The 14,899-nt window shown below is 37.2% G+C and overlaps 1 protein-coding gene across 4 annotated transcripts in view; it reads left to right on the top strand.

Annotated features, from left to right (window-relative positions):
- The window catches only part of hnrpkl (heterogeneous nuclear ribonucleoprotein K, like), a 35,450-nt gene extending 21,366 nt beyond the window's left edge, over positions 1-14,084 (top strand). For 3 of the 4 annotated variants that reach the window (XM_067437880.1, XM_067437884.1, XM_067437883.1), the window contains 6 exons: positions 3,629-3,668; positions 4,798-4,813; positions 5,030-5,062; positions 5,195-5,262; positions 6,477-6,646; positions 13,206-14,084. In XM_067437880.1, the coding sequence (XP_067293981.1) occupies positions 3,629-3,668; positions 4,798-4,813; positions 5,030-5,062; positions 5,195-5,262; positions 6,477-6,646; positions 13,206-13,236 (358 nt within the window). In that variant the 3' untranslated portion in view covers positions 13,237-14,084. The remainder of the gene's footprint in view (positions 1-3,628; positions 3,669-4,797; positions 4,814-5,029; positions 5,063-5,194; positions 5,263-6,476; positions 6,647-13,205) is intronic. The other variant, XM_067437882.1, reaches the window with a different exon arrangement.
- Positions 14,085-14,899: the final 815 nt, after the last annotated feature.

The raw sequence follows: 14,899 nt of genomic DNA on the forward strand, positions 1-14,899 counted from the left end.
GTAAGATAGAACTGCCTTACAGCCTATTTACAACAAGAAAGAAAGCAGAGTGGAAAACTTTACATAGACTGTGTAATACCTGTTGACCTGAACAGAAGTAAAATTTCTTGGCACAACCTCTTCTCTCTGCAAGATGTTAAAAAAATATACTGCTTTGTTCAATTAAATTTTGTAATGAAGTGATGGACTTCCTAAATTTAAATTTATTTTATGTAGGGCTACACGATTCATCAAAATAAATCTGAAATCACGATTTGGCTTAGTGCGATTTATGAAACTCAAAGGTTTCTTTTTGGTTAAATAAATAAATATATACACAGCATGTTTCATAGTGAGGAGCAGCAGTGTAATAAGAGCGGCTTGATCAGTTCAGTCAATGATTCTCATCTCTGCCAACATAGTTTGTGATGTGGATTTGAAAAGTAAAATGCACCAAACATTACATGTTTTTACTAGCGGTGTAAGAAAATATCGGTACACGTGAGTATCACGATATTATGTTTGGTGATACTGTATCGATTCTCAAAAACACTGTATCAATATTAATATATTTATTTATCTACATTCAAGATTCGTGGCTTTGTGTTTGAATTAAACCACAGACTGTATACAACCCAACCGCTAGATGGCAGTATTATCTCAGAGAAAGAACGTAACTGATGCAGAGTCGGAGAAGCACAAAGTGAATGAGTGTGCATTAGCATTAGCAAACCTCTCAAGAATATGTGCGTACACCAAATTTCCAGTGTACACCCAAACCCACGGTGACTTTGAGATTTATCAATATGGACGTTGGCGTACGGCACGCTCAAATCCTACGGCAGCTCAGGAGGTGGTGTACGGACGTTTGAGTTAGTGCGAAAATGTGCAGAAAAACAATTCCTAACACCACAAAAGGCACTGACAAAGATATGCTATATTATGACCCACTGTAAAAACAACAACAACATAGTAATTATAAACTTCAGTGTTTATTTTTGTGCAACATAGACTTCAATGTTTAATTTGTGTGACTATAGGATACCAAAGCATTTGAGACGTATTCCTCCAGTTGCGAGCCTGTGCGGCAGCTGCGCACGGACTGGGACTGAATAATTCAGACAGACAAAATAATAAAAATGACATTCTTCTTTTAAATATTAATAAAAAAAATAATAACGACAGTCTTCTTCTAAATTACAATAAGCGTCATTAATAATAAAAATCATAATAATATAATAAAAAGAATCTTACAAATTGTCATGCAATTATTAATGTGAATGAATGGTAGGCTACTCCACATCACATCATCAAAAAGTGAACTATCCCTTTAAATATAAAACAAACCGTCATTCAGTCATGGATGGACTATGCACTTTCTGTTGCTAAATAGTTTAGAAATGAAAAACTGCTATACTGTGAACCTTTAAAACGTACACAAGAATAATCCTGCAGTCACTTTACTGTTTACATTTACTTAGATTGCACAAAATAGTGATTAGTAATATAAATGATACTGTATTCATTAAATAAAACGGTTACTTGTCATATTTTATGCAAAATGGTTGTGTTCTTTTATTTATAAGATATAAATAAATGTATATGTTTTAAATTAATCTTTCTAAAAAAAAAAAAAAAAAAAAAATATTGCGTCTGTAATAATTACATTTGTAATTACACAGTTGGCACTTCCCTTACATCTAACCCTACCCTTAAACTTACCCACACCACCACACCTATCTCTAACTCTACCCGTATCCCACCTCAATATCAGCAAAGGTGTTTTGCAATACAATTTGAACACAGTAAGTACATTGTACTTATTTTTTGATGTAAATACATAGTTCTTAAGGCCACCTAATATAAAGTGGGGCCAAAAATGTTTCTTACAATATCGCAATATATCGTATTAGTTTCTCTTAAAGGTGTCATGAACTGGCTTTTTTTTTTATACTGTTGTCTGTTTATATTACACGTAGCCTGCAAGATCGGACGATATAAGCGCAAACCGCGTGCACGCACACGCGTTCGGCGCACCAGAGTCCCAAAAAGTTGGCATGTTCCTTTAACTTCCAAACACAAATTAAGATATTATTTTATGAAACCTGAAATTACTGTCCCTCCATTTAAAGTCCATGCCTCTCAAACTTAAAAGATTCAGAACAATGTAATAAAGGCATCGTAAAAAGAAAGTAATCAAGTGTCTAATCCAAATCCAAGTCTTCTGACGAGATACGACGGCTTTATACAATGAACAGATTTACAGCAACGCATACTGTAGTAAACGCAGATGTACAAATAATTGCGTGACGTGTGAAAGCAACATGAGACTGAGTAAAGGCAGAATCATTTTTTTGGGATGATCTAAACATTTACAGTTTGAGTGCTCATTTTGACATGTGTTCTTGCGATTAGAGCTGTGACGGATTGCATTGATCATCTGAGTCAAAGCGCAAACATCATTTAAATCACCTGATCACATTTAGTTTTATTAGTATGATTATTCAAAGCATTGTAGATGGTTTATTGTTGTATAGTGCATTAATAGAGGGAGACATTAAGCGACTAATAATACAGTGGGGAAATATTTGTGGGTCCTGATAATAATACACTAATAATAATAATAATATTATTTTAATAATAATAATAATAACTCTTCTTTATTTTGGCTGAATATATGTATTCAGTATTGAGATGATAAATATCAAATTGTGACAAGTGTACCGTTACACTCCTAATAATTACGATGTTGATTTGCATCGCATTGTAAATATACTTTGTTTTTAAGAAAATACAGATGATGACTTGAAGAACAGATAAACCATAAATTGTCACAGTCTTTCGGTTTTTTTTGTCTTCATGTTTAATAATTCAAAGCATTTCTATCATATTTTCTTTCAGCTGCAGCGATAGCTAGATGCCTTTGTCCATATGAGGGATTTTCTGGAAAGTCATAACTTTTGTTTCTTCTGTGAGGCATAATTGGACTGTCTGCATGAGGGCGCCCTCTTGCTTCCAATCTGAATGACAGACATTACGTACATGTGATTATAGCACTCAATAATGCTCACACCACCCTATATTGGGCAAAAATATATTTTCTCTAAACAAATTTGAAGTAAATGTTAGAGGAAAAACATTTATTTTCATGTGTAGTCTATTGAAGTGTTCCTGTATAATGTCTAGTTATAGGCCACCTGTGTCCCTGACAGCCTGCATGTTAACATGTTTTCTGTAAACTTTTATTATATTATAATTCATCTTAACTTTGTAATAATAGTGTTGATACTATAGTAACAACTCTTATTTTTTGAATATTTTTATTTATTAGTAATAATAATCATTATAATCATTATTAGTTATATTGACATGCAAGCAAAAACCTTGTCAAATTGTGTAGTCCTACAAGCAGGCACAACAAACCTGGTGTTCTCCCCCCACCTCCCTCACCACCCTCCATTTTTATTTATTTATTTATTTTTTAATTTGTATCTCAGCCACCCCTCCCCTCCGAAAATCGTACAGCCCTAATTTTATGTGATTTGTGTGTGTTATTGTCTCTCTAAAAACATGGCCTCTCAGGGTGTTTTTAAGATGCATGCCCACTACAAGCATATCAAATTAAGCATGTCTCTCTTCCTGTACGCAGTGACCGAAGGGGGCGACCCGGAGACCGCTACGAGAGCATGGTGAGGATAAATGAACTTCTGCATATGAATTTTTATTTTTGAAACAAGTACTGAGCATAATCACTTGATTGTCATCTGTCATTGTAAAGGAGTCTCTTTCCTTTCATTAATGGGCACGTTCAGAAAAAAAAGAAAGGGGAATGGCTTATTCTTTCTCTCTGAAGTGACAGTGTAATAGATGCATATGTGAAGCTCTTATGCCTAGTGCACTGGTTTGGCCTGCTGTTGCTTGGCAACAGATTTTTGAATCACTTGTTGCCTTGGTTACCAAGGAGCAGTTAAATACGTAGGTGAAAGCCATCACACTCGCCAATGAACTTTGGGCAACGCTGCTCTGACTGAGTTGAGTGTTCTGGAAGATGGCAAGCCTGTCGTTGTCCATATACAGGATCAGCACATGCATGTTGAATTCTGCTTTATAAACTAATTGTTTAGACAAATTGGATGAGCTGCTGTAATTTAGCCAATATGCTCAGTGGACAATTTGCAAAAAAATGCATCCATAATATCAGTTTATCAATGATCCAATAATCGTGTATAATATCAACAATTTAATACCAGTTTATCAATGATCCAATAATCGTGTATGATATCAACAATTTAATACATTTTGCCATTCTGGCATATTCATGACAAGTAAATCAATTTTCCTTGTTTTATTCCTGATACAATAATGCTTATTGTTCTTCTATTTTCATTGTTCAATGGGCTTACTACTGTAATTATAGTAAATAGAATTGTAATGCAGTGAATTAAATATTGTGAAAATTTATAAATGAGATTAGAGTAGTGAAAATTAGGGCAAATGTGCTTAATTGTTATGAAAATGTTACTATGCAGTGAAAAATCTGTGTAATTATTTATTGATCATTAGTATCTTACATCACACTGTTGCCACATTTTAAAAAACAATATACCCCGTGAAACCAGGCTTTACAACTATTTTACAGCGGTAAGGAGCGTTAGGTGTGTGTGGTGAATTGCTTTAATGTTCAATAAACGTGTCAGATTGGGAGCTTGAAGAATCAGTTATCCATGTATAATGTGCTTTGAGTGTATGCTTGTGCTCTCTGAATTGATTCCCGTGTTTGTTTTTTTTTTTCTTCTTCTTCATCATTGTTGGACACAGAGTGGAGGTGGATATGGTGAGTGTTTTTCTGCCACACACACACACACACACACACACACACACACACACACACACACACACACAAGCTCAAGGTTACCTCCAGTCAAACGGAGCACTGCTCTCCTCTTGATAGCGTAGTGTTTCCTGCTTTTCTCTCTCTTTATCCTTCACTGTCATAGCTCTGATATCTGGATCACCTTCTTCTTCTCTTCTTTTCTTTTTTCATCTAAAGACAATAATTCTTCTTGGGAGCCCTTCCAATCTGGTGAGTGTGTCAGATACTGTGATAATGGAATATGAATTATATATTTCAATTATGCTTGTATAAGGGTGTGAATGAGAGGCCTAAATATAACTCTAAAATGGCTGAATTACAGTAAGATGTTTGTGTTATCAGGTGGTCGAGGTTCTTACAGCGACATCGGTGGGCCGGTTATTACAACACAAGTGACCATCCCTAAAGATGTGAGTGTAAAATTAAACAATGTGCATATTTGTAAAAATGAAGAATTTTTTTTTTTTAGTTATTATAGTTTGTGCTTCCATATGATTTTAGATTTTTGTTTTTTTGGTGGTGCACATAATAAGTGAATATTAAGGAGGAAGATGTGCGGGAGGTATTTGAAAATGACCTGGGCTAGGTTGCATGAAACCTCTTAAAGTCGTAGTCCAAACCGGCCATTTTTGTAGGCAATAAACTGCCATAACTTTAAAAGACAATATCTCCATTTGCATTGAACTTTCAGAGCTGTAACTGCAGATACTGTTTATGCTCAAGCAGCAACATTATACACTAACTAAAGGTAAAAAAGTAAAATTGCATGCAATCACCCCTTTAAGTGGTTTTACTTAAAGGTATCCCTGAGGGGAAAAATCCCTGAGGCAAGGAAAAGCGGCAAAGGAAAAGCGGTTGCTATAGTTGCGAAATCCACAAAATGTATACTTGCACAATAAACATAATATAACGGACCACTGACTTGTAAATGAAGTTTAACATATGGAGAAAATTAAAGACGGTCTGACGGAGGACACAGAGCATCCTAAAATTTGAGCACATCGAGTTTAGCTATGACGCCGTCCTGCCGTGCCACTCGCATAGTTTCCTATTAAATTACATTATATTTGTCCACCTGTCGCACATCTTTACTTTCCGATACAATCAAATATTAGCTCAACTGTGAACCGTTGAAAAGTTGTTCAAATAAAGGAATATTATACAACTGTTCCTCTGGTATTAACTTTTTAGCAGCATGCAGAATTCATCTCATGACTGTGGTGACTCTGGCAGCCTTGACAATTGGATCGCTTTGATGAAAAGACGTGCGCATGCTAGGGTATCACAAAAGGCTACATAATACATTTGTCAAGTTCAATTGAGTTAATTTTTTTTGGCACAATTAGTGATCTTCCATTAACAATGTAGGCAGAAATTAGATTTTGCTACTAATCGGAGCCAGATGTGATGACATGCGGATGGTAATAAAGGTCTATACCTAGCCCTAATTCACTCTCAGAATAATGCCTTTCAAAAGTAGCTATTTTTTTTTCTTCAGTTTTTTGTTTTTTCCAACAAGTTTTTATCTTAAGTGGATGGCAGATATTTATTTTATTTCATTTAACAAACATTTTTTAGCATACCATAATAACCCTGAATCGTACTAACTAAAACTTTGTTCTAGCTGGCCGGCTCCATTATTGGGAAAGGCGGACAGAGGATCAAACAGATCCGTCATGAGTCGGGAGCATCTATCAAAATTGATGAGCCTTTGGAGGGCTCAGAGGACCGGATTATTACCATCACAGGCACACAGGACCAGATTCAGAATGCCCAGTATCTATTACAGAACAGGCAAGTCTATCACTTATTCTAGCACTTTACCACAACTCCATTTTGACACCTAAGCATCATGTGTCCTGACCAGGTGTGACAAGTTTCCAGCAACTTTTGTGCTCATTGAAACCACAAAAATGCTGTGCTGAGTCATAGCCAATCAGAATGGGATTTTGGACCGATCCTTATAGATCTGCCGGATCTCAATTCCCAAGGCTAGTTAAGACCAAAAAGAAAAAGAATTTCATCCGCTTTATCTTGTCATACCTGGATTGAACACAGTTACACTTAACAGCCAAACAAATCCTAGTTTCCGAAGTATACCAAGTCTTTGCATTTTGTTGAAATGAGGGGCTTTCGCACCGTAGGAACGTTTTCATAGTTCCTATAACTATTGAGGGAAGTACCTTTTGGCGTGTTCTCACCGCATGAACTGGGAATGATTTTAGTTATAGGAACGCATTTTGGGGTGACTAAATTAGCACCTACATCAAAGCATGGTCTAACCCAACACAATAGGAACACATGCCATACGAAACACTGGCTCTCTCCACCATTTTTAAGAAGCTGTGTAAACACACGGTTTATGTATACTTATTTCACAAACTAACTCCACGAACATAGAAAACAGCAATAGATGGACCGACGCTGAAGTCCAGGCTTTTCTCAATATTTACTCTGAAGGAAATCTGATGCGACTTTGAAGGGACCTAGCAAAACAGGATTATGTATTTCTGCTCAGTTAGAGACACTGGGCATCAACCACACGGCAAACGCTATAATACTACAATACCGTTTACTTTGTTTAATGGTTCTATCTAATAACACATTAGATAGACCGTTGAACAGATCGTAAACTAATGAAGACGGAGAATGCTGAGAACTGTGCGTTAAAGTCTGCCGCACAGTCAAAATACTAGTCCCGCACAGCAACCAGAGTGGCACGACGTTGTAGCGACTTGTCACTTAAAGAGTTTCTACTAGCATTGCAAATGCATCCAGGAAAATGGCCCTAGAGGAAAATGAGGTTCTCTAGGGACTGCCCTGATGGCTAGATCCTATAGCTGAGTCCACACTACCCGGTGTGAAAGCCCCTATAGAGGTATTAAAAATGCTAATCCAAATTGCCTGTCTCTTTTTGCGTCTGTATGTGGAACTAAAATGTATTTTCAGTGGTTCTACACACTTGCTTCATGCTTCATATACATTTGAATGCTGTTTCATGCACTTCTCTTTGCCTGACCTTTCATATTTTTTCCTTTTGTGAAATGTGTACAAAAGGGTTTGTTTTATTAGTTCCATTTGGGATAGTATCCAAACATAATTTACAGAGGGGCAAATGAGTGGGACCCAGGAGAGTGGAGTAAACGCTGGCTTGCTTCTGTGTGGAAGACTTGTGATTTTGTTGTTGTTAGTTAGATGAAGTGACAACAAATTACAGTCTGCCCTACAGCACAGGCCCAGCATCATCTGCCCCTACCCTCAAACACATTTCACCTGTCCTAACTGAAGAGGCCTGCCAGTTTAACCCACTCTGACTAACATCTGTATTCTCATGTCTTTGCTGGTTTATACTCTGTCTGAACCAAGCTGATTTGAAGTCTGCTTTTTGTTGATTCAGCATGCACAGAACTTAAACCAGCTTTTCTACTTTCTAGATTTTCTAAAAGTTACATGCTAGTGTAACTGCTTTCTAATGCAAAACTGGCTACTGTCTGTAACCTGCGGTGATGTTCTCATGCAAATGAAACGCTCATATCTTTCACTCTTGTTGCATGGGTATTCTGTTAAGTCATTTTGTTAAATTTAAAGTCAGCATGAAATCAAAATGGACCCTGTTTTACTTTTCTTAATGAATGTGGTCTTACTTGTCCTCATTTATCAAAAGTGCGTACACCAAATTACCAGCGTACACCTTGCGTACACCCAAACCCACGGTGACTTTGAGATTTATCAATATGGACGTTGGCGTACGGCACGCTCAAATCCTACGGCAGCTCAGGAGGTGGTGTACGCACGTTTGAGTTAGTGCGAAAATGTGCAGAAAAACAATTCCTAACACCACAAAACGCACTGACAAAGATATGCTATATTATGACCCACTGTAAAAACAACAACAACATAGTAATTATAAACTTCAGTGTTTATTTTTGTGCAACATGGACTTCAATGTTTAATTTGTGTGATACCAAGCATTTGATTTGTAGGCCTGTATTCCTTCAGTCGCGAGCCTGTCCGCTTTACCTGACGTTTCAGGGTTTGCCCGGCAGCTGTGCACGGACTGGGACTGAAAATAATTCAGACTGACAAAATAATAAAAACGACATTCTTCTTCTTTTAAATAATAATAAAATAAATAATAACGACATTCTTCTTCTAAATGACAATAAGCGTCATTAATAATAAAAATCATAATAATAAGAAGAATCTTACAAATTGTCATGCAGTTATTAATGTGAATGAATGGTACTTCACATCACATCATCATATCGTACATCCCAATAGCCTACATGTGCCGTGATACGAAATTAAATGCGTATTGTTTCAAAACACGTGCTTTAAAATAATGCATTGATAATTTCTCATCAAAACAGCTTTAAACTGTTGGAGTGCGCTTCTCAACCCCCACACTATTAACAGTACTCGTAATTTAGGTCCATATTTTGTTTTGTGGGTGCCTTTAATCCCACTCTTTAAACTCCCAAATAAAACAATTTTGTTTTTTCCACTTCCCTAGTGATGGTCTCGATGGGCGCGTCTCAATCATCTCACTAGTTCAGTAGTCAAGGCACTGATCAGGGAGTCAGCCCATTGACTTATGTCCTAATCAGTGCCCTGAATAGTGGACTAGTAAGATGATTGAGACGCGGCCGATCTCCACATCGGAAAAGTTTCGCTGCTTTGCCGTCTTCCGTGTGTCCATGGACTTCAGGCATTTTGGCATTTCCTTCTCCCCAGTCTTCCTCCAGACTCTGGCACCTTGATTTCCGAATGACATGCCAAATTTGCTTTCATCTGAAAAAAGTACTTTGGACCACTGAGCAACAGTCCCGTGCTGCTTCTTTCCTGCACACACCTGTGCACGGTGGCTCTGGATGTTTCTACTCCAGACTCAGTCCACTGCTTCCCCAGGTCCCCCAAGGTCTGGAATCAGTCCTTCTCCACAATCTTCCTCAGGGTCCAGTCACCTCTTCTCGTTGTGCAGCGTTTTTTTGCCACACTTTTTCCTTCCCACAGACTTCCCACTGAGGTGCCTTGATACAGCACTCTGGGAACAGCCTATTCATTCATAAATTCTTTCTGTGTCTTACCCTCTCGCTTGAGGGTGTCAATGATGGCCTTCTGGACAGCAGTCAGGTAGGCAGTCTTACCCATGATTGCGTTTTTGAGTAATGAACCAGGCTGGGAGTTTTTAAAAGCCTCAGGAATCTTTTGCAGGTGTTTAGAGTAAATAAGTTGATTCAGATGATTAGGTTAATAGCTCGTTTAGAGAACCTTTTCATGCTATGCAAATTTTTTGAGATTTTTAATCGAATTATTTGTCTTATTATTGTCTTTAAATCTCTCTCTCTCTCTCTCTCTCTCTCTCTCTCTCTCTCTCTCTCTCTCTCTCTCTCTCTCTCTCTCTCTCTCTCTCTCTCTCTCTCTCTCTCTCTCTCTCTCTCTCTCTCTCTCTGTGCATGCGGGGGAGGAGTTGCGAATAATTCCCATCGATCTTCGAATATTATTGTTGCTTGAAATGCCCATCCCTAGCCCGTCTGGAAAACACACAGCCCCGGGACTACTATTACATATAAAAAAGAAGTTTTACTCACATAAGTTTGTTGAATTATTCCAGTCGAATCCACTATAGAAGGCACAACGTTGTGTCTGCAAAAACTGCACTTGTGACTTATTTACAAATGATTCCGCAGTGAAATGAAGCGAACACAAATGTTCTTCCCTACGTAAGATGGAACTTCATTAAAAATAAATGAAGTATCACACATTCCTAATATTAGGATCCAAAGGAAGCTTATGCAGTGACTGTGTTCTTCCACAATATCTTGCTATATCCTTCAGCATGTTTATTGCTGTTGACTAGCGTGATCCGATAAGTTGGTGGGCGGGGCTACTGAATTACACTTGCTTAATGGTCTGTAAAGATCTAGATGATGTCAGGATGAAGCACACGATCGTTTTCTGGGCCTGGTGTCTATAAAAGCTTTCCTTTGACTAACAAGGAAGTTTTCAGCTCTGAAGCTTACAGGATAATCTTATATTACCATGACCTTTTATACATCAAAAGCTCAAGGGAAAGTTGATTTCTCAATTCATCAACCCTTTAAGTAATTTTATCTCATAACGATCTTCATCACAATATAGTTATTTTGGTTGGAAATAAGATAAACTTTTAGATACCATTGATTTTTACAATTAAACAACAATTATAAACTGAAAGTGTGCTCTGCTCCATAAAGCACGAGCAGGAGACAGATTTCACTCTTCTTGTGAAGAGAGTAAGGAGAGATGACTGACAAGACGATGGTGGAGGTTTTGGTGCACAACAGATCCTGATCATCATTGACAAATGAGTCGCATTCAAAAGAGATTTCAATATCCTGCATATATTGATAGTGGCTCCCTGATGCCCACAAATTATAGGCCTATACACAGATTATGCGTCATCGCAAATTCAAAAGCGAGTGTGCACTCAAAAGCGACTTCAATACCCCACATATTGATAGCTGCTCCCTGATGCCTGCAAATTATATAAAACATCCCTAGTCAACGCTAGTGGCTAAAAGTTAGAGCCAGTTGCAGGTAATGGCCAGTTGGAGTCACACAAGTCATTTTCAGAAAATTGGATCGTGAATGAAAGGCCCAGGCTCTGATTTTTAAGCCTGGGAGACACCAAGCTGATGTCAAAGAACTTACTGCATTGTCAAATGTGTTTAAGAGGAGCATTTGTGGTTACGGTTGCCAGATTTCAATAATTTAAATCAACCAATCAGAGCTTTTTTGTTAAAAGAACACATGCGTGTTTTCCTTAAACTTTGCAACCTGGCAACCATGTGCATGTTAGCTCTCCCGCGCGCGGATGATCTGAAAACGCTCGACTATTTGCGATTGTGTTTGCTGAATAACTGCACTTACGTAACCTCTGTCTGACAATACAAAGTCTTTTTTGTTGTTTTAATAGAAAACCATTAAAGTAATGTGGAATTTGACTGTTTTAATTTTTTTGTTTCTTATTTTACTAGTACACCAATAAACAAGTAAGCTGCATTTTATCAATCTCCATTTGAGATGTTTTGCTTAAAGTGTCATTCAGTCGGTCTTGCGCTCTGTCAGGACGGTCAGAACTCAGGAGCCGCTTTGCTGAACAGCTGAACTGCAGTGTGCTGTGAAATGCTGAAATAAGCCAATCAGAGCAGAGCTCAACATTTAATATTCATGCCCCTTCCAAATAAGGCAAAAATATTACATCCTAGGGACAATTTCTAGGGTTTTAAATGACCTAATAAAACAGTATCTGGACAATTTTTGCCTTTAAATAAGCCAAATACCCTCTATGTAGATATTAGAGAACAATTTAACATTGTTACAACTCATTCTAGGGCACATTTTAAAGCTGCTGTCCGTAAATTGTTTTTGTGTTCAAAATTTACAGAAATTATATAATGAGACTACAACATGAATCCATTTTCCAAACCATGTTTTACCATGAATCGTTGTGGTGCATCTTGAGTACCTATAGACTAGTATTGCATCCTTCATATCTCCAGATACGCTGTACCAATTCTTTCCCGAAAACAGCCCAACTCGTGACGGTGGGTAGAGCCAAACACGAGCGTGCTCACAAACGGAAAACATCATGGCATTATCCCTGGATAACTTTTGATTCACTGTGTTTGATTGACATTTGTGTTGCTTACGTTATATATGCACTTAAGCGCCGATTTCCAAAAAAACCAGACATTTGATGAAGTTTCACTCACCTCCTGCGGTTTTGACTCGTGACCGGGAACAAACAAACACACTTGCAGAACTCCGTTGCTGCTCCAGAAAAACAAACTGCATCCACATTTTATTAAAACATTTAAATTCATTTTATTTGGCCATTTAGTTGAAAACTTAGATCGAAATTGTGTCCCAAACTGAATAAGCCAAGTTAAAGGCGACAGTGGCAAGGAACCAAAACTCCATCAGGGCATAATGGAGAAAAATAAACCTTGGGAGAAACCAGACTCAGTCGTAAAGGTTTCATGTTGACTTTAATACCTGTTGCATGCTAGTATGAGTAAACCTTAACAATGCTAACAGAGTCAGGAAACAACTTTAAAATGCTTTCATAAGTAAATCAACATGTTTAATGATCTTTCTTGCACATTGTATTAGAAGCAGATGATCAGATTAAGTATCCATGCTTTGTGAATACTGTATTTACTTTATTATAATGCTATGCATACAATTGGTTTTGTATTGTTTATTGTAACAGCATTTTCAGAGTAGGAATCACATGGTGTTTCCACATGTATGCCCCAGCACTAAGAGGTTTTGTCTCTGTTTTCACCCGTGTCATTTCCTCTTTCAGCGTGAAGCAGTACTCTGGTCGGTTCTTCTAGAGGGTGGAGATCGAAGCCAAACTGCCATACCCATTCACTTCAACTTGTTTTCAGAACCTACATTCCGCTGCTTCTTGGGTAGATGTGCTCCCTGCCAGTCCTCCTAACAATATTTTTTAAACAACACATTTGAGGGAAAAGTTTTCTCAAAAGCAAGTGGATCCTCTTATTTCTTTAACATATTCTTTCTGCACGCGAATTTTCCATTATTGATTGTACCGTTTCGTAAATAGAGGGAGCCCATCTGTGATGTCCTGTTGGCCTTACCAGAGCTGCATGCTTAGTCTGTGCAACATGCAGAATGTAATCTTATGTGTTTTTGTTTTTTTTTGCCAATGATTTTGTCCCATTATCTTGTTTTCTTGATGATGAGACATTTGGGGGAAGTGTAAATATTCAATTCAGTTCTTTAAAGTTTTAATATCCGTGCCGTTTTATTTAAAGGATGGACATCTATTTTGATTTGAAAAATGGAAGTATTCAGGGTGGAAAAAGGATTCATTCCTGAAGGATTTCTTTTTTCTTTTTTTTTTAACCCGATTTTCAGATTCAAAACTTCAAGAGATTGATTGACTGTTTGTACTCCATTGACACTGGGATCCGTTAAATCTTGCTGGCGCTTTTGTACGTCTGTTTGTAAGCATTTTTACCATTTTAGATGGATCTTTCTAGACTCCTTACTCTCCACAGTTTGGGGGAGGGAGGGGAATAAAAGCTTCTCTGTAAAAAAAAAAAAAGTGTCTCTTCCATGTTCTCGTATCTTTCTTTTTCTCTATCCCCTCTGGTGTTTTTGTAGAATGTCCTGCAAATCTAAAAAATAATAAAATCTGTGCCACCTTTTACTAAAACTTGTGTCTGTGATTTGGTTGTAGTGCTTATTAAATGAATGTCCATTCAAAGCTACAGATGCGACTCAAATATGAGTTGTGAAATGTGACAATGTCTCGTGATGGAGTTGTAGAGCTGGTGTGTGCACATTAAAGGGATAGTTCACCCAAAAATGAAACTTATGTTATGAAATACAATGGTCAATGGCTGCCGAGATCTGCTTGGTTACAAACATTCTATGCTGGTTAATGGTCACATGACATGCAGGTAAACAAATAGGCCTATTTTTTATCTTTTGAGTAAATGTTTTATTTTGATAGATTTTTATTTTAATGATTTAATTAAAGTGGTGGTCAAAATGGTTGGCACCCCAGGTAAATGTTTATCCTTTTGATCTTTTACTTAAAAAATTCACAAAAAGCTAACCTTTCATTGAAGTAAAAAAATTGAAAATGGGGGTAAATCACATTTTGAAATAAATGCTTTTCTCCAAAACAAGTTGGCCACAATTATTAGCACCCCTAGATTTTTTTTTTTTGAGTCTTATTATTTTTAATGAGTAAAACATCTCTGAAGTATATTCCCATTAATATTTATATTTTTTCACACACCAAGGTGACAAGGAACATGAAATTGTCCAGCTATGATGTCTTATTCCACAGGAGTATAAATATAAGGAAGCACAAAGGCCAAATTCCCTTAATCATTAATCTCAATGAGTAAAGCCATATTTCGGATGTGCAGCAAAAGATTGTTGAGCTTCACAAAATAGAAAGTGGCTGTAGGAAAATAGCTTAAGCATTGAAAATTCCCATTTCCACCTTTAGGGCAATAA

This window comes from Pseudorasbora parva, chromosome 3, assembly GCF_024679245.1.
Source record: "Pseudorasbora parva isolate DD20220531a chromosome 3, ASM2467924v1, whole genome shotgun sequence".
Taxonomy (NCBI): Eukaryota; Metazoa; Chordata; class Actinopteri; order Cypriniformes; family Gobionidae; genus Pseudorasbora; species Pseudorasbora parva.